General features: G+C 40.1%; 1 protein-coding gene and 1 pseudogene across 1 annotated transcript in view; both read right to left on the bottom strand.

Annotated features, from left to right (window-relative positions):
• Positions 1-19812, bottom strand: part of TRIP4 (thyroid hormone receptor interactor 4) — a 78520-nt gene that overhangs the window by 32391 nt on the left and 26317 nt on the right. Inside the window, exons 7-10 of the mRNA XM_024128862.3 lie at positions 19065-19280; positions 14347-14473; positions 6042-6229; positions 817-941 (exon numbers count right to left, since the gene is read on the bottom strand). Of these exons, the coding sequence (XP_023984630.1) occupies positions 817-941; positions 6042-6229; positions 14347-14473; positions 19065-19280 (656 nt within the window). The remainder of the gene's footprint in view (positions 1-816; positions 942-6041; positions 6230-14346; positions 14474-19064; positions 19281-19812) is intronic.
• On the bottom strand, positions 11063-13096 carry LOC102986884 (eukaryotic translation initiation factor 4B-like; annotated as a pseudogene).

Raw genomic sequence — 19812 nt, 5'->3', positions numbered from 1 at the left:
ACCGCAAAAAAAAAAAAAAAAGAACCCAGGGACTTCCCTGGTGGTCCAGTGGTTAAGACTCTGCACTTCCACTGCAGAGGGTGTGGGCTCAATCCCTGGTCAGGGAACTAAGATCCTGAACGCTGCAGGCGCACACCCCCTCAAATAATAATAATAATATAAATAAATAAATAAATAAATAAAAGAACCCAGTCATACCAGTCAAAACAGAAATGCATTTTTAAGGAAACATACACTTTTGATTCCTAAAGCTTGGTTTCTTAACTTTTAAAGGTGGTTCTGTAATTATCCTCTCATTTTACCTTCAAAACTACTGTATGGGCTGAATAAAGGGAAGGAAGCCAAGACATCCAACGGTCAGAAGTCCTTTTTTAGGATCCAAACTGAGTGTTTGGGGTGACTATCAAAACTCACTGCTTAAGTCAACCAACTTTGATCTGTCCGAATCCGATAGCAGATGTTTATTTGAGTCACTCCCAATAATAAAAAGTCTTATTTGCGGTTGTTCTTCCCAGTCTAAAGATCCCAGAATTTATAGTAGTTATTTTACTCTCATAATTAAAAAAATGTGGAAAATTAAAACTAGTTGGTTGATTTCTGGTGTTGGGAACAGATATTTTTATTTGTACTGTTTGGTGAATTAATGTTTTGAACAGCTGTCCATGATTTGCTACTAAACAAACAAACAAACAAACACAAAGTTTAAAGTCCCTTTCAGCCAAAAAAAAAACCACAGGAAGAAGGAGGTGAAAGAAGATGAACATCAATGACTTCTCTCCACAAAGTAAGACTGAAATTAGAATATATGGCCGTTACCTTTCCCACGAAGGAGGAGATATGTAGTCTGGAGTTCTGAAACTTCTTGAGGAGAGGGTCTTTTGGCTGTGGCTGCTATCCAAAGTCGCCCTCTATGTGGGGTGTACCAGCTTCTGCCCTCCACCCTTAAACAAATAAAAATTTAGTAGAAAGAATCTAAATTTTAGTGTCTTGGAAGATCTCATAACGTACAGCAAATTATCCAGTTGAACCAAGAGATCTATAGATGATACCTCACCAAGAAGGGTATTTTTCGTAAAAAACATTTTTCCTACAATACCTTTCACTTGAGTATAAACCCTGTTCTCTAGTTTTACTTATCATCAGAACAAAGGCAATTCATCTCTCTCAGTTCCTATTTTTTACTTGATCTCTGTAACTCAGAAATGAAGCTTTCACTAGCCTTGGGACTTCTACAATCCAAATCTTCTATTTTCAAGGCATCCAAGTTGTCCCACAAAAATGAAAATCCTTGCCTTTGAGTCATGAAAGATTTTGTTCATTGTTCTCCAACCTGACAGAAAAATCCTCACCCACACATAACTCCCCAAGAATAGTACTTTCATAATTACTATTTAATAGAATTTAAGTAAATAAAAATGCTTATCATCTTTACTCTAAATTGCAACCACATTTATTTATATTTTCTAAGTATTTTATAAAGGGTTATGTTCTTTGCAGATAATTAAACAACCCATTAGCTAGTTTGAAAGAATCTTTAAGTAGAATAACAAAATGCAATCAAGAGAATGTATTACTGCCTACTTTCCAAGGATTACAAAAAGATGTTTCTCCTTTAGTTCTTACAAAATGAAATAAAGTAGCTTGACAATATAACCCTATTATACTTGCCTTATATGGGAAACAGAATTTCTCATACCCTTAGTTTTCCAATATAGATGAATTGGAAGAGTACCAGGCACACAGTGGGTACTCAATAAATGAGGAATGAATCAATATATTTCTCCCTCTACACCAAATGATCCACAGGGTTACTGGGAAAACGTTCTCACAAATGTGGCAGAACCACCCACTTTCTTTCTGTGGGATTAGTGATTGTGGGCTGGATGCTGTTCATCCTGTTCTTTCCAGTGAGAAAATCTGGATAACACAGATCCAAAACAGGACAAGAGAAATGTAAACATTCTGATTCCCTCTGCAGAAAGCAAGCTGTTTAGTTTTCTACTTTGGAAAAGGAAGACACCTCAACTGCAGAGAAATGAATGAGAAGAATAGACATCTGAAGGCCCAGGTGCCCTGGAGCAGAAGCAGATACACATGCACTTGTTGTAATGCCACTACATACATGGATTATGAAACACTCAGGAGCCAAAGAAAGAAAGCCTGACCTTGAAGAGGGGAGAAAAATGGTAACACACCTTCACGAAGGAGGCAAATCTCAACTAACCATGGAAACCACCAAAGTAGAAAGGATTGTTCCTAAATTCTGATAATAAATTTTCTTTCAGGAAATAGAGAAATGACTGAGGCTTACAAAGTAAGAGTGGAAAAAGCACTCTGAAAACCTGAACTCTAGTTCCATCTCTGCCACTAACTAGCTTTGTAATTCACAGCAAGCTCCTTTACCTTTGCCTGCTTAGGTGTTCAAGATTGTAATAATACTGGTCTGATCTACTTCAATACAGTAGTCTGATCTACAATACAAAGTCTTTTGTATCTACAAAATTGTATTGTATTGTATCTACAATACAAAGTCTGATCTACTTTGACAACTAAAATTCTATTTAAATATAAATACATAAGGCATTATTATTGTTATGAGTTAGGACACTCCCAGGGATATAAAATTCTAAGAGATAAAATAAGAAGGAAAAAAGAGGTATCTGCATCCCCACATTCGTTGCAGCATTATTTACAATAGCCAAAACATGGAGACCGTGTAAATGTCCATCAATGAATGGATGGATAAAGAAAATGGATGAAGATTATTCAGCCATAAAAGAAAATGAAATCTTGCCATTTGCAGCAATATGGATCAACCTTGAAGTATTATGCTAAGTGAAATAAGTCAGAGAAAGATAAATACTTTATGATCTTACAAGTGGAATCTGAAAAAAACAAACTCATAAATATGGAGAACACACTGGATGAAGGTAGTCAAAAGGTACAAACTTCTAATTATAAGATAAATAAATCCTGGGGATGTAATGTACAGCATGGTGACTACAGTTAACGATACTGTATTGTATAGTTGAAAGTTGCTAAGAGAATAGAGCTTAAAAGATCTTATCACAAGAAACAAAAAATTTGTAACTATGCAAGGTGATGGATGCTAACCAAATTTATTGTGGTGATCATTTTGCAATATATACATACATATGTAATCATTATGTTGTACACCCCGGCGATGTTATTGATGTTATATATCAATTATATCTCAATAAAACTGAGAAAACAAGGGAAAATGAACATGTAATGATAAGTGAAAGAAGAAAAACATAAACGTAAATACATATTATGACCTCATTATGTAACAATTTGCACAGAAAAAAGAATATAAATAAATACTCCAAAATGCTAATGGTAGCTGTTTCTAGGTGGTGGAATTATAGATGATCTTTCTTTTTCTTTTTTTTTTTTTAATTTATTTTTTATTTTTGGCTGTGTTGGGTCTTCGTTTCTGTGCGAGGGCCTTCTCCAGTTGCGGCAAGTGAATTCTGATAATAAATTTTCTTTCAGGAAATAGAGAAATGACTGAGGCTTACAAAGTAAGAGTGGAAAAAGCACTCTGAAAACCTGAACTCTAGTTCCATCTCTGCCACTAACTAGCTTTGTAATTCACAGCAAGCTCCTTTACCTTTGCCTGCTTAGGTGTTCAAGATTGTAATAATACTGGTCTGATCTACTTCATTACAGTAGTCTGTTCTACTATACAAAGTCTTTTGTATCTACAAAATTGTATTGTATTGTATCTACAATACAAAGTCTGATCTACTTTGACAACTAAAATTCTATTTAAATATAAATACATAAGGCATTATTATTGTTATGAGTTAGGACACTCCCAGGGATATAAAATTCTAAGAGATAAAATAAGAAGGAAAAAAGAGGTATCTGCATCCCCACATTCGTTGCAGCATTATTTACAATAGCCAAAACATGGAGACCGTGTAAATGTCCATCAATGAATGGATGGATAAAGAAAATGGATGAAGATTATTCAGCCATAAAAGAAAATGAAATCTTGCCATTTGCAGCAATATGGATCAACCTTGAAGTATTATGCTAAGTGAAATAAGTCAGAGAAAGATAAATACTTTATGATCTTACAAGTGGAATCTGAAAAAAACAAACTCATAAATATGGAGAACACACTGGATGAAGGTAGTCAAAAGGTACAAACTTCTAATTATAAGATAAATAAATCCTGGGGATGTAATGTACAGCATGGTGACTACAGTTAACGATACTGTATTGTATAGTTGAAAGTTGCTAAGAGAATAGAGCTTAAAAGATCTTATCACAAGAAACAAAAAATTTGTAACTATGCAAGGTGATGGATGCTAACCAAATTTATTGTGGTGATCATTTTGCAATATATACATACATATGTAATCATTATGTTGTACACCCCGGCGATGTTATTGATGTTATATATCAATTATATCTCAATAAAACTGAGAAAACAAGGGAAAATGAACATGTAATGATAAGTGAAAGAAGAAAAACATAAACGTAAATACATATTATGACCTCATTATGTAACAATTTGCACAGAAAAAAGAATATAAATAAATACTCCAAAATGCTAATGGTAGCTGTTTCTAGGTGGTGGAATTATAGATGATCTTTCTTTTTCTTTTTTTTTTTTTAATTTATTTTTTATTTTTGGCTGTGTTGGGTCTTCGTTTCTGTGCGAGGGCCTTCTCCAGTTGCGGCAAGTGGGGGCCACTCTTCATTGCGGTGCGCGGGCCTCTCACTGTCGCGGCCTCTCTTGTTGCGAAGCACAAGCCCCAGACGTGCAGGCTCAGTAGTTGTGGCTCACAGGCCTAGTTGCTCTGCAGCATGTGGGATCTTCCCAGACCAGGGCTCGAACCTGTGTCCCCTGCATTGGCAGGCAGACTCTCAACCACTGTGCCACCAGGGAAGCCCTAGATGATCTTTCTTTTTGTACCTGCTTTTCTGTATTTATCAATTTTCTATGTACATTTATAAAAGCAAAGGAAAGAACTATTTTTAAAAAGTTGCATTGAGAAGAAACATATGAAACCATGGAATAATAAGCTATTACCATCACTAACATGTACAACGACTTAACTTTATAATACCTCTACTTATCCCTCATTACTTCCCCCACTTTTTGTAGAAAAGGAATTTGTGGTAAAATAGCTTCTCAATATGGTTACTCAGATTAAAAGACAGATGTATAGATAGAAAAACAAAATCACAGTTAGGCTGGTGTCTTTAAAAAACTAATAGGGCTTCCCTGGTGGCGCAGTGGTTGAGAGTCTGCCTGCCGATGCAGGGGACACGGGTTCATGCCCCGGTCCAGGAAGATCCCACATGCCATGGAGCGGCTAGGCCCGTGAGCCATGGCCGCTGGGCCTGCGCGTCCGGAGCCTGTGCTCCGCAACAGGAGAGGCCACAACAGTGAGAGGCCCATGTACCGCAAAAAAAAACACAAAAAAACCCCTAATAAATAGGCATAAAAACTTTGAATTTCCAATAGGATCAAACCATTAAGGTTGCTGAGTGATACATTATTGTACAAAGGCAAAGCCAAGAGAAGTTTTCTCAATAGACTTCCTTCCAAAGATGAAAAAACTTATGTTCCATTCTTTATTATGACTAGGATCCTTAGTCCTTCTAACCTCAGCTTTTTTTAAGCTATTCAGTAAAGAACAAGTCCATAACATGAACACATTGCTTAAAGTTCTATGTGCTGCAGAGTATTATAAATCATCGCTAGATTACTTTCATGGTAAGATGTTACCTGCTATATTGGGTTGAGTAGCATCCGTCCCAAATTTATGTCCTCCCAGATGAATTCCAGTCCATAATTCTATATCAAGTTTATGTAAAATCTTCCAAGATTAATTTCTGTCCTTTTTTTTTTAATTTAATTTTTTTATTTTTTGGCTGCACCGCATGGCATGTGGGATCTTAGTTCCCTGGTCAGGGATCGAACCCATGCCCCCTGCAATGGAAGTGCGGAGTCTTAACCACTGGACCGCCAGGTAAGTCCCCCTCATTTCTGCCCTTACCTTTTAATCCCTCTGACAAGCAGAGAAGCCCAAGGCTGATGCATAGAGAGGCACCAGCCACCATCAAAGCCTTCCTGAAATTCTTGGTCCTGGATTCGAAACGGATGCCGACATGAGCTGAACTCTAGTCCTGATCCTGCTGAATGGAAAGCCTTCTTCTGTGAGGCTGCACCCGTCTGATCTATCCACTATACAGGAAAGAAACCAAACATATAATTTTGTCTGACAAGGGAAAAATCTGGGGTAGGTATACAAAATGAGATGAATTCTAATATTAATGAATCGTACTGGAAACATTCTCTTAGAAAAATGTATCCCATCTTTGTCTGAAACAGGGTCAAAAAAGGTACAGAAGGTATAAATTCAGTAGGAGTCCCAGGTATGATAACATGGTCCCATCTTAAAGGATAGTTAGATAATGTTGAATTCTCCACACACAGCTTCCTAATTCCAGCAACAGTACAACCATCAGACCAAATAATTGGTCTGTAATTATTTCCACTTTAAAATGATTAATGATCCGTATTGGACAATTTCCCAATATAATTCTATCAGCCAGATGAAGGTTCAACATTTTGGTCCATACATTCTTCATGTGCTTAAGGGACAGGGTCACATACTGTTACCATGATAAAGCCAAACAGATGCTTTCAGGGGGCAGCAGCTCTGACTATTGGATGCTTGAAGTATTCTCTTATCCTGAAATGAACAACTTGTCCCCCAAAAGACAGGATGAAGCACTACTGAAACAAGGCTCCCATCATGTAAAGAGAACACAAAATTACAGGGTACAGATAATTACAGGAGACTAAAGAGTCTTGGCAGTAGTTCAGTCAGAGAATGACAAAGGGTAACATTTCTTCCAGAGCAAGAAGACTGAGTGCTCTGAAATTTATTTTTTTTAAAAAAAGGCTCTATTAGGATGATGAGGTTTAGAGTTAGTTGTGTTAATTTTTTGATGTTTTATTTAATAATTTATAGGGAAAACAAAAATACTAGAATGGTAGTCTAGAGACTCTAAGCAATCATTGAACCCCTAAAGGTTTCAGTTTTCTCAACTGTAAAATGATGGAGTTGGACTAAATGAATCTCTAAGAATCTTTCTGCAATAAAATTTTATGACTGTAATCGTGTCATAGCTTAAAAAAAAACACATAAACATTTACTGACTATTTAACTCAGTATATGTGAAAAGCATATAAAGTAGGGAGACATATAAAATATAAAAAAGATATTGTTCTTGCTTTCAAGGAACTTACAATCCTACGAGAAGACAGACACATAAATAACTCCAAAAAGTAAAGCAGATTTGAGTAAATACCACACAGAGAGTTAAGTCCTTAAGGAGGAACACAGAGGCTGAACTGATCCATTACAGGGGGAATAGGTGATTTCATAAAACTGTTGGTGTATGAACAATCCTGAGGCCCAAACTGTCTGTTCTATCTCTATTACAGTTCTTGTTTATACTACCTGCTTTTCTACTCCACAGCTACTTTCCTTACTTAATCTTATGGTCTTTCAGTAACACTATATTAGAGCCTGCTAACTAGTCTCATCTCCATTTTTAGCCTCTAAGTAACTCTCTACTGCCTTACTAACTGCAACCCTAAATTGGGCCCTCATCATCTTCCCACTGTGCTACCACAATAACCTGTTTTTTGGTCGCGTGGCATGTGCGATCTTAGTTCCCCGACCAGGGATCAAACCAGCGCCCCCTGCACTGGAAGCGTGGATTCTTAACCACTGGACCACCAGGGAAGTCCCTACTGCAATAATCTTCCTAGCAATTTCCCTGCTTCTGTCTCAGTCTTCCCTCTAATCCATTCTCTACATAGGCATGGAAGTCATGCCAATTGTCTGCTAAAGTTCTTCAAGGACTCTTCCTTGCCTACTGTAGAATAAAACTAAACTCCTTAGCATTAGACATAAGGACTTTCATGGTAAGATGTTACCTGCTATACTGGGTTGAGTAGCATCCATCCCAAATTTATGTCCTCCCAGAACCTGTGAAATTGACCTTATTTGGAAACAGTTGTAATCAAGTTAAGATAAAGTCATACTGGATTAGGGTGGACCCCAATCCAGTGACTGATATCCATATAAAAGGAGAAAACACACAGAGACAAAGACACAGGGAAAAAGTCCATGTAAAGGCAAAGGCAGAGTAAAGTGACGCAGCTATAAACCAAGGGATGCCTGGGGCCACCAGAACCTCAAAGACGCAAGGAAGCGTTCTCCCATAGACAGTCGGAGGGAGTATGGCCCTGCCAACACCTTGATTTCAGTGTTGAGAACTGTGAGAGAATAAATTTGCTGTCTTAAGCCAACCAGCTGTGGTATTTTGTTATGGCTGCCCTAGGAAACTAATACACTTACTAGCGCAGTTTAATTTCTAACAGTACTTAGTAACTTGTGGTTCTCCCAACTTACAATGCTCTCAAGCTGCTGAGCCTTTCTATATGTTATACCACCTACCTAGAATTCCCTCCCCAAATTTGTCTGCTTGGAAATTCCTATTCATCCCTTAAGTCTCCTCTCAAAAACCATTTCTTTTGTGACTCCTCTGTGAGTTTATAATCTCTCTCTTAAACTCCTACTGTATCCATGACATGTGTCTATCATAGCAATTATCTTAAGGAACTGAAATTCTTTGTATTCAAACACATCTTCCCACTAAATCTGAAGTCCTTAAAAACTTCAAGGGCTCTTACCTTTTAATTTCCCAGCACCTAGCAAAGAACCTGGCATGTATAAAGTGCTGAATGAGTATCTCCAGTTAAACTCCCTAAAGCACTGCTCTGATTGCATCTCTCTGCTCAAGAACATTCTATGATTCACATTTATTTACAAAATAAAAATGTGGGGTTTCCCTGGTGGCGCAGTGGTTGAGAGTCCGCCTGCCGATGCAGGGGACATGGGTTCGTGCCCCGGTCCGGGAAGATCCCACACGCCGCGGAGCAGCTAGGCCCGTAAGCCGTGGCCGTTGAGCCTGCGCGTCCGGAGCCTGTTCTCCGCAACAGGAGAGGCCACAACAGTGAGAGGCCCGCACACAGCAAAAATAAAATAAAATAAAATAAAAAAATAAAAATGTGAAAACTTCCTAGTTAAACACTTAACTCTTTAGTGATCTGACTCTATCTACCTAACTACTCCATTTCTCATGATAATCCCTTTAAAAAATATTTATTTATTTATTTAATTTATTTTGAACTTTAAGGATCAGATTTGTTTGGAGAAAACAAAAAACCCCACAACCTAAAGGATGGGATTTTACATCTCAAGACCTCTCCCAGGTATGAAGTCTACAGATTACAAATCACTTTCGTAGAAGATATTTCTGTACAAATTTTACATGTATTGAGGAGTGGGTCATAAATCCCTGTTTGTTTTAACAGGGTGGCAAGGTAGAGGAATGGGGGAAAAAACAGCTTTTTTGGACACATCTATTTGGAAGGAGCAGAGCTGAAGAGAGCAAACCCTACTTTTTCATCATCTATAGCAAATGATTTTTAAAAAATACACTCTCAAACTTGGGTATCTCTAAAAGCCACTTCCTAGCTATTAGGCACTCCAAGCCAATTATTTAAAGTTACTTCACTTGGTATGTCTTTTATGTCCACTGGGTAAATGATTATTATGCTCACTGCTGCAGCACTCATAAACCAACACCCATGCATGGCTGGACAGGGTCTAACCTAGGACTGATGTGAGAAGAGACCAAGATGTCTTTTCTCTGCAGGTACCAATATTGCCCGTAAGGACACCATCTGTTGAGCTGACAGTACCAAGGTGCACATAAAAGCAGGCAAGTAAAGTTACTGTGTTGCAAGAGAAGCCAGGACCTTGTGAAATTGTTCTTCTCCATTATCATTTATTCTCTCAAGGGATGCTAAAAAAAAATCAGAACCAAAAAAACCACACATTGGTCTAGGTCACATTATAAATCCAAACATTGGTGTGGGATTTCACTTGGAGATAGGAAACTTTTGTTTTTTAAAAAGCTCCCCAAACTCCAATCGAGGTTGTTAAGAAAGGCTCCCAATTTAACCAACCTCGCTCACCACCTAAGACTGGTAATTCTAAAGTTTTCTGAGGTGTAAAAGGGGTCAAAGCAGCAGAAGAATGAATGGCTGGAGGGAAGGAGTGAGTGTCAAAACATGAAGGAGCCAAGATTTGCTTGAGAAAAAGCAATGATGATTCCTCATTGAACAGCTCCCAAGGGCTCTAGAGAATGCTTAGGAGGTCAAGTATGTGACTTAAGTAGAAGCTGCCTGTGGGAAGGTAACAGGAAAGAGTAGCATGAGGAACATAAGACGATGACAAGAGTCTAAATTTTTAAAACTTCAAGATTTCAACAGAATGTGGATATATTTGAACTTTCAGATGGGACAGTGTTTAAGAAAGGGTGAAACCAGGACACATAAAAGACCTGGGAATTCCCACAACCCCTAAGTGCTTCCTGCTCCAGGAGGTAAACGATTATGTGTTTACTGGAGGTCATACCATTTTCCCTATTACTGGTGCAAAATAATTCATCAAATCCCCAAGCTTCTTTTCAAACCACGATTTCCCCATTCATTTAGGTCACCACACAGTCCTATTCTTCAGTGGCCTGTAGACTCACTCCCACCTACCCCCGGGGGGTACAAATGAAGGAACTCTCCCATAGGCTGGCCCCAGTAACTCAGAATTAAATAAGAGGAGGGGCTGGCAGCCTCCTGGAGACTAAAACAACATCAGAGACTAAACCTACCTTGCTGAAGACGGAGAATTTATTCAGATAATGTTTGAGAATTCATGTATGCCGTAACTGGATAATAAGAATTAAAGGTAGAAACCTCACTCTTCCTTATACCTGCCTGCTGCCCAACCAAACTCCAGACACTGCATCACTATCACTGCCATTTTGCTAAACGGAGGTCCCTAGGCACTAATCACACAGGCAACTGCACGTGTCATAAAAACGCACCACAACTTTAAACGTACAGCATTAAAAGCTGTACGTCTCTCTCTGGCTACACTGGTGATTTTCCAGTTAGTTCAATATTTTAAAGGCTGCAGCAGCATGCAAAAGAATTTCATTTTGTTTCTTTTTAAAAAAAAAAAAAGTTAAGAAAGGTCTCCAGGAGACGGTGAGTTTTATTTTGTCTTGTCTGGATGGAGGTTTGATTTGCTCTCGAATGTTCCAGGGTGGTGAGAGACTAGGAGAAAGCACAGAATGCAGAGGTCTATTTGGTGTAATCTTCTCCCTCATTTTCATCTTCACCATCAATGGCAAGAACAGCATACTTGCTTGTAGAACTGAACTTAGAGGCTGGATTTTCTTCAGCTTTCTTTGGCTCAAGTGCAGACTTGGAGTCTTGATCCTTTTTGCCATCTTTCCTATCTGACTCCTTCCAGTGGTCTTTGTTCCCTCCATCTCCTGGACCACGGCTGGAATTTCCACTTTGGCCTTTTGGGGCACTCACCCCATCTACTTTATTTTCATCTTTCCTTACTGGTCCTTCCTCAGATGGTTGAGCTGGAACTACTTTCCCTCCACCACTTGTAGGGGTCTGCTGCTCTGTGTCTGAGCTCTGAGATCGAGCAGGAGGGTTAGAACTTCATTTCACCCAAGCATTCTCCTTTGGTGGAAGGGCTGTCATTACCTTTAGAGGCTGTTCAGATTTGGGAGGCTTAGAAGTTGGAGACTGACAGTCTTCCTCTTTATTGGGTGTTTCATTTTCTAGAGACTTCTCAGTCTCCTTCGTGCATTTCTGCCAGATGTGGCTGAGGTCCCCATCTGTGACGACTCACTTCCTGTCCTCAACTGTTCCCGTTCCTGAGTTTCTTCACTTCACCAGCTTGGGTGTCTCTCCCGAGGCTGTCATTCTAGTTTTGGCTCATCCAGCTGATGCTGCGGTTTCTCCTGTTCCTTCTGTAGCCGCTCTTCTACTTCTCGTTCTCTAGCAGCTGTGTCAACAGGCTTTGCCCCTCCAAAGAGGCTGCTCGACTGGACAGGGACGTACTAGCAGCGGAATCATTTTCCTCAGGAGTACTCCGAGGCTTTAGGTTCAGTTCAGGTCTTTGGGGGGGACCTCTATCATCACGCCTATAATCATCCCGAGAGTAATCATCTCTGGAGCTCCATGACCAGTCATCTCATCTGTCATATCTGTCTTCACAGCCGTCCCCGCCTCCTCTGCAGCCGTCATCCCTAAGGTACCCACTACCAAATGCTCTTCTGCCACTGCCTATCCTGGAATCGTAGCCTCTATCATAGTCTCTGCTGCCTTGGTCATCATAGCAATCTCGGCCCCCGTATTGATCCATGTCCAGGCGTGGGCCATCACGATAACTGTTCCAATACCCATCACGATATCAGTCTGAATCATAACGATCTCGATACTTGTCTCCAAAGCTATCATCACCTCTTCTAGGTTGGTAGTCATCAAAGCTGTAGCAGGATGGGCCCTACAGTCTGTATCTGTTTTGTCAGAATCCCAATTTCTATCTCAGCCAAAAGAATGATCATCCCTGTCTTTATCCTGTGCTTGATCAGCAACGTCCAATCGAATTCTCCTGTTACCTAGAGACTCTTCATTGAGGCTCAGGGCACTGAGCAAGGAATCCAGGTCCTCAAACTCAGCATAACCAAAACCTTTCAACCTCTCAGGATTGCTGGGTTCACGTGGTAAACGCACTGCACTGATATTTAATCCTCTAACGAATTCCTTAATGGAGTCTTCTGTCACATCATAGGGCAGGTTCCCTAGAAAAGCAGTGTAGGGTGGTGATTTGGGAAGACAGCTCTGGTCGATATTGGGTCCCCAAGCAGCCCGTGGAGCAGTGGGCAGAATGGAATGGTCAATTGGAGGTGCCCTATACACGTCATCATCATTACTATGCCAAGTGGTTGAAACATCTCCTTCTAGGTCATCTATTCCATCACCCCAGCTGACTGGTTTGGGGACATAGATGCTTCCTCCACCAGTCCCTCTATCCTCAGCCAGGAAGTCTGTTACAGAGACAGTCTTCCCCTTCTTATTCTTCTTTTTTGCTGAGGCCACCATGTTTGGAGAGGGAGAGAGAATGCAAAGGTTATTTATTTATTTGGTTGCTCCGGGACTTAGTTGCAGCAGGCAGGCTCTTTAGTTGCAGCTCGAGGGCTCCTTAGTTGCGGCTCGCTGGCTCCTTAGTTGCGGCACATTGTCTCCTTAGTTGTGGCATGCACACTCTTAGTTGCAGCATCCATGTGGGATCTAGTTCCCTGAGTAGGGATCAAACCTGGGCCCCCTGAATTGGGGGCATGGAGTCTTAACCACTGCGCCACCAGGGAAATCCCGATAATCCTTTTTATGAGTACTATCTTGGTAGTCTAAATTCACTATTCCCTATGTAGTTGATCCTTGAGCAACACGGGTTTGAACTATGTGGGTCCACTTATACGTGGATTTTTTTCAATAGTAAATGCTACAGAACTACATGATCGGCAGTTGGTTGAATCTGTAGATGTGGAACCTACTGTGGATGTGGAACTGCTTTACAGAGGGCCAGCTATAATTAATACACAGATTTTCGACTATGCAGAGGGCCAGTGCTCCCAACTCTCCCTTGCACTGTTTAACTGCATATATGTATATACGTGTTTGTGTGTGTGTGTATCCCACGCCTTATTCCTATAGTTAATTCTGATTGGAATTTTTTTTCCCACCATCCCCAAACACCATTTTCTTGGATATCTACTTTTAAGGAATGCCAGCTTCTCTATAAAAGCCTCTTTTATTCTGCTCAACTGTCTTTCCCTCCTTTGGGTTTCCACTGTACTTTATTTATATTTCTATTAATATTAGAGCTGCCTATGTAATCTTTTCCTCTACTAGTCTATGTGTTCTTTGAGGATAGAAGCAGTGTCTGGTTGATCACTTACTTCTGTGATTATACATATTAGATGCTCAATGTACTTGATGGAAAAATGAATGATAACAATGAGTAAGTGAATTAATGTATTAATTTAAAACACCAAACTATGGGACTACCCACATTCTATAAAAGATAGAGAAAGAACATTAACAAGAGGACCATGGGATTATTGTTTAAAATCTCTATAGTACTTAAAAAAACCTTCTCTTGGGAAATACTCAAATGATAACTTGTCACAAGTGCTGCAAAAAAACTGGAAAAATTGGGTCATAGTATAAGGTGGGTAGGAGTATTGAGAGAGCAGACTGGTATCTACAGCCTATGAAACAGGCACATTTGAAAAGAGAAATATCTGGGCCCAAACTTTTCTCATCATCAATTAGAGCAAAGGTCCACTAACCTGGGGAGGGGACTGGTACAGGTTGGGATTCACCAGAAGTCCTAAAGGCTCTTCAGAAGATCTATCCAATTTGGTCGGTGGTTGGCTCAAGGTTCCATTGGCAATGGCATGTATTGCCTCATCTAGTCTGTAATAACAAACAAAAGGATGCAATAATTGGTAATGTCCTATGCTCAGAATATCTTTACTTAGCACACACATAAAACTCTTCAACAGTAATAAAACTTGACACTCAAAGAGGGGTCCATGGATGACCTTCCCTGCTCTCCCTACCAACTTCCCCTTCTCTTCACTCCAAGAACCCTAAGGAGTAGGAGTTGGTAAAAGTTCCAGAACACTAAGAAAATAAGTAGGACACAAGACACTCATTCATCTCTTTAACAAGATTATTAGAAATGCCAAGATTAGAAAAGGTGGCTACAAACAGTCTGACCCACAGAAGAGTATTCTATGGCAGCCTATTTCTCAACACCTTCAATTATTCTTCTGCCCACTCAGCAGTCCCTCTCCACTCTTCCATGCTGACCTGAAGGCTATCCTTGTTTCATGGCCCAAAACTTCTAAGGAGGCCCTCTACCAGCCCAGTACAGAAGTACTTATTCCTTTCTCTGAAGTCCTGTAGCACTTACTATTTAAACAGTCATCAAATATACCCAATGTTATCCAGTGTCTATGGTGTTTGCTATGGATATGTGGCTCTCAACCTATAAAAGAATGTGATGATTTCATTTAAACATTATGGAACTAACCCTACTGGTTAGTAAGAGATCATAGGTCCTGCAGGAACCATATCTTATTCTGCTCTACAGCTCTTCATTACTTGCTGCTGTACTCCATGTCCCTGACAGATGCTTGACAAATGTTTGTGGATGATGATTCTAAAGCACGATATAATGAAAAGCTTCTACTAGTAGGAAAGGCTGAACCTGACCTTGAATACAATTAAAGAGATATTTGTTAGGAACCTCTTATACACAAGGCAACTTAAAAGGGGAGGAGGACAGGGCTCCTGCCTTCAGGAAGCTTTACATCTAAGTGGCAGGTTTAAGACAGCTATAAAGATGATAAACAAAACAAGGAAGGATGTAATTATTACTGTAAGATAGATACAATCCATTTGGTGGTTATTATCCCATCATCCCATGTGTTGTACCAAGTACGTTCAAAGGGGAGGTAGATATTTGAAAGGCAAAGATGGGAGGATGGATATCCAAAGCAAGGAAAAAGCAGAAACAAAGGCATGGACCAAAAAAAAAAAAAAAAAAAAAAAAAAAAACAAGAACTTGAGGTAAGAGGCAAGTCTAAAATAGGATGGGGATGATGGAATCTAAAGGAAGGAAATAGATTTGAGACATAGTACACTAGTTAAGTATATCTAGAACTCTAGAATCTATGAAAGAAATAATATAAATAGCTAATCAATACATTTTTAGAATGCTCAGACTTACTGGCACACAAGCAATGCAAAAAAAGTGAATAAAAATTATGATGAAATACCATTTTTCATGTATCAGAATGGCAAATGTATTTTTTTAATTGTTGAGAAAGAGATGAAGAAACTAGCACCTTGGTACCTGGTGTCAAAAAGTCAAAAAATATGCACAATTTAAATTTTGAGATACTGTCCAATTTCACTTCTAAAAGGCTGTACCATTTTTTATTGAACATAAAAATGATTTTTCTTACTATAAAAGCAATCCATATTTATTACAGAAAAACTAGAAAATGCAAATTAATAGAAAGAAAATGAAAAATTCCTAAACCCATCACCCAGAAATAATTTTATTTTTTCTTTATATCTGTGTAGCATATATGTAATAGTTGAAAACAAATTAATTATTTTGAAGCTAGTGGTAGAATTTGTTTTAGGGAGAGAATAACCTCTGATTAGGAAAATTCTGTGATGGATTTGCCACAAATGAAAGAGAAAGACCGAGGACTGGGCCGTGTAGAAAGCATTACTGTGTTCACCAATATCCAGTTTTCTCTGTGTGTGTGTGTGTGTGTGTGTGTGTGAGTGTGTGAGTGTGTAAGACAGAGACAGAGACAGAGAGACAGAGACATATGTATGCCATTTCCAAAATGTGGAGTGAGATCTCCACGTGCTTTCTTTTCAGTACTGTGCTAGAGCCAATATGTGTTATCTTTTCTCAACTCTGTTCAGTGACTTCATGTTGGTAACTTGAAATTGGCCATGATGTAAATTTTTTTCAATAAACTTTATTTTTTAGAGCAGCTTTAGGTTCACAGCAAATCTGAATGGAAGGTTCAGAGACTTCCCATTTACCTCCTGCCCTCACATATGCACAGCCTCCCCCATCATCAGCTATCCCTCACTACAGAGGTACATTTGTTATAATTAATCAATCTACATTGACACATCACTATCACCAAAATCCATAGTTTCCATTTGGGTTCACTCTTGGTGTTGAGACTTGAACATTTTAATATTCCCTTCCTTAGTAGGAGGGCATATCCATTTTCCTACACTCAAAGATTATGCAATATTATAAATTATAAATTTCAGACAATTTAATGATACATTATGTTTCAAATTGTGCATTTCCCTGATAAACAGTTGAGCATCTTTTCAAATGTTTATTAGCTATTTGTATTTCCTCACCTGTAAACTGTCTGTTCTTAGCCTTTGCCCATTTTTCTACTGGATGTGTCTTTTTAACTTGCAGCTCTTTATATACTATGGATATTGCTCTTTTGAACTGTTAAAACCGTTTCAAATGTTTTCTCTCAGTCTTGTACTTCTTTATGTTATTTAAAATATCTTTGTCTTTTTGACTTCTGGGTTTTGTATCTTGCTTAAAAACAATTTTATCATACCAAGACATTAATTATATTCTCCTAAATTTCTACTATTCTATTTCTTTCTGATCCTTTTATTTCTTTTACATTTAACTCTTACTTTTCTTCTCTTTTTTTTTTGGCCGCACCACTTGGCTTGCAGGATCTTACTTCCCCAACCAGGGATCGAACCCAGGCCCCCAGCAGTGGAAGCTTGAAGTCCTAACCACTAGACTGCCAGGAAACTCCCTTGCATTTAACTTTTATTTATTTATTTATTTATTTATGGCTGTGTTGCATCTTCGTTGCTGTGCGCGGGCTTTCTCTAGTTGCGGCGAGTGGGGGCTACTCTTCGTTGTGGTGCCTGGGCTTCTCATTGTGGTGGCTTCTCCTGTTGTGGAGCACAGGCTCTAAGCACATGGGCTTCAGTAGTTGTGGCATGCTGGCTCAGTAGTTGTGGCTCGCAGGCTCTAGAGCGCAGGTTCAATAGTTGTGGTGCACAGACTTCGCTGCTCCGCAGCATGTGGGATCTTCCAGAACCAGGGATCAAACCCGTGTCCCCTGCATTGGCAGGTGGATTCTTAACCACTGCACCACCAGGGAAGTCCCTGCATTTAACTCTTTAGTCAAACTTATTCTCACAGTAAGCTTTGAGGTAGAGATCTAATGTAGATTTTTTTTTTTTTTGCGGTACACGGGCCTCTCACTGTTGTGGCCCCTCCCGCTGCGGAGCACAGGCTCCGGACGCGCAGGCTCAGCGGCCATGGCTCACAGGCCTAGCCGCTCCGCGGCATGTGGGATCTTCCCGGACTGGGGCACGAACCCGTGTCCCCTGCATCGGCAGGTGGACTCTCAACCACTGCGCCACCAGGGAGGCCCTAATGTAGATTTTTTTCAAAGCTGATGGCCCATCATTTATTTAATCCTTTCCTTACTGTTTAGAAAAGTATTATACAACTATAGACACACACCCGTACACACACAATGCAGACGCATGGGTCTCTTTCCTGATTCTATTACATTTCATTCATCTATTCCTGTGCCCAAACTGTACCTCACTGGTTTTTTTGTTTTGTTTTGTTTTGTTTTGCGGTACACGGGCCTCTCACTGTTGTGGCCCCTCCCGCTGCGGAGCACAGGCTCCGGACGCGCAGGCTCAGCGGCCATGGCTCACAGGCCTAGCCGCTCCGCGGCATGTGGGATCTTCCCGGACTGGGGCACGAACCCGTGTCCCCTGCATCGGCAGGTGGACTCTCAACCACTGCGCCACCAGGGAGGCCCTAATGTAGATTTTTTTCAAAGCTGATGGCCCATCATTTATTTAATCCTTTCCTTACTGTTTAGAAAAGTATTATACAACTATAGACACACACCCGTACACACACAATGCAGACGCATGGGTCTCTTTCCTGATTCTATTACATTTCATTCATCTATTCCTGTGCCCAAACTGTACCTCACTGGTTTTTTTGTTTTGTTTTGTTTTGTTTTGCGGTACACGGGCCTCTCACTGTTGTGGCCCCTCCCGCTGCGGAGCACAGGCTCCGGACGCGCAGGCTCAGCGGCCATGGCTCACGGGCCTAGCTGCTCCATGGCATGTGGGATCTTCCCGGACCGGGGCACAAACCCGTGTCCCCTGCATCGGCAGGCAGACTCTCAACCACTGCGCCACGAGGGAAGCCCTACCTCACGGTTTTAAAAACAGTTTTTTATAAAACTACAGTAGTTATCTAGTAGGTCAAGTGGCCCTCACTGTTCAATTCCAAAATTTTCTTAGCTACTGTTCCATGTTTCTACTCCAAATGAATATTGTGCTCTAAAAATTAACAAAAATAACAGACTCATTAAAGGGTGGTGGCAAATCCTTTACAGTTAAACTGCCCCCTTCTTTCAGACCCTTTCTGGTGTTGCCCACTTACTTGCTGTGATACTCAGTTAGAGGATTTTCATCTTCCATGATCTTCCTGCCTGCAAAGTCAATGGTGATCTTCTTCGAGAGCCGAGAGGCATGTCGAAATTCTCTCAGCTCCTCCTCTCGCTTCTGTAGGGCTTCCCGTTCAATTTTGGACAACCACTGGTTAGAATCACTGGCAAAGTAATCTGACTCATCATCAATGACTTGGGTCCTTCGAATGCTAAGGAAAAAAAAAGAACACATGGCAGTTAGGTCACCTGTTGACAAACAGGGACTTGATTATTGGGAAGCTGTTTCAAGTAGCTCACTCTTCTGCTGTCCTGAAGGTTATTATCTCAAATATAGATGCTCAAGAACGTTCCAAAACTAGGTCAAACTCTGCCTGATTTCCAGCTTCTGCATATACCTTATTCCCACTGCAGACTCAGCTCAGCTCTTAGAACGAATCTCACCCTTGGGGAGGAAAAGACAAAGCACCATAATCTATTGTCCTCCTATTTTCTTACTAGTCCAGCCGTCACCTTCTTATAACTGGGTTTATGTATGATTTTGCCACATCTGGGTTCATGTCTTGGCAGCTTACTCAATATCCTAGTCCTTCTAAAATTGGGACCTAGACTATTCCTGCCAGGCCCAATTGCCGCTATTTCTCTTAGAAACTGGAGTTCCATCCTGGACTCTCAGTCCTATAAGCTTATTCTTAGGATACCTTTAATACTCTACTACTATATGTCAGTTTTCACCACCTCCCC

This window comes from Physeter macrocephalus, chromosome 11 (assembly GCF_002837175.3).
Source record: "Physeter macrocephalus isolate SW-GA chromosome 11, ASM283717v5, whole genome shotgun sequence".
NCBI lineage: Eukaryota > Metazoa > Chordata > Mammalia > Artiodactyla > Physeteridae > Physeter > Physeter macrocephalus.
Note: the sequence above shows the minus strand (reverse complement) of the source record. Positions and strands in the feature narration are given on the sequence as shown.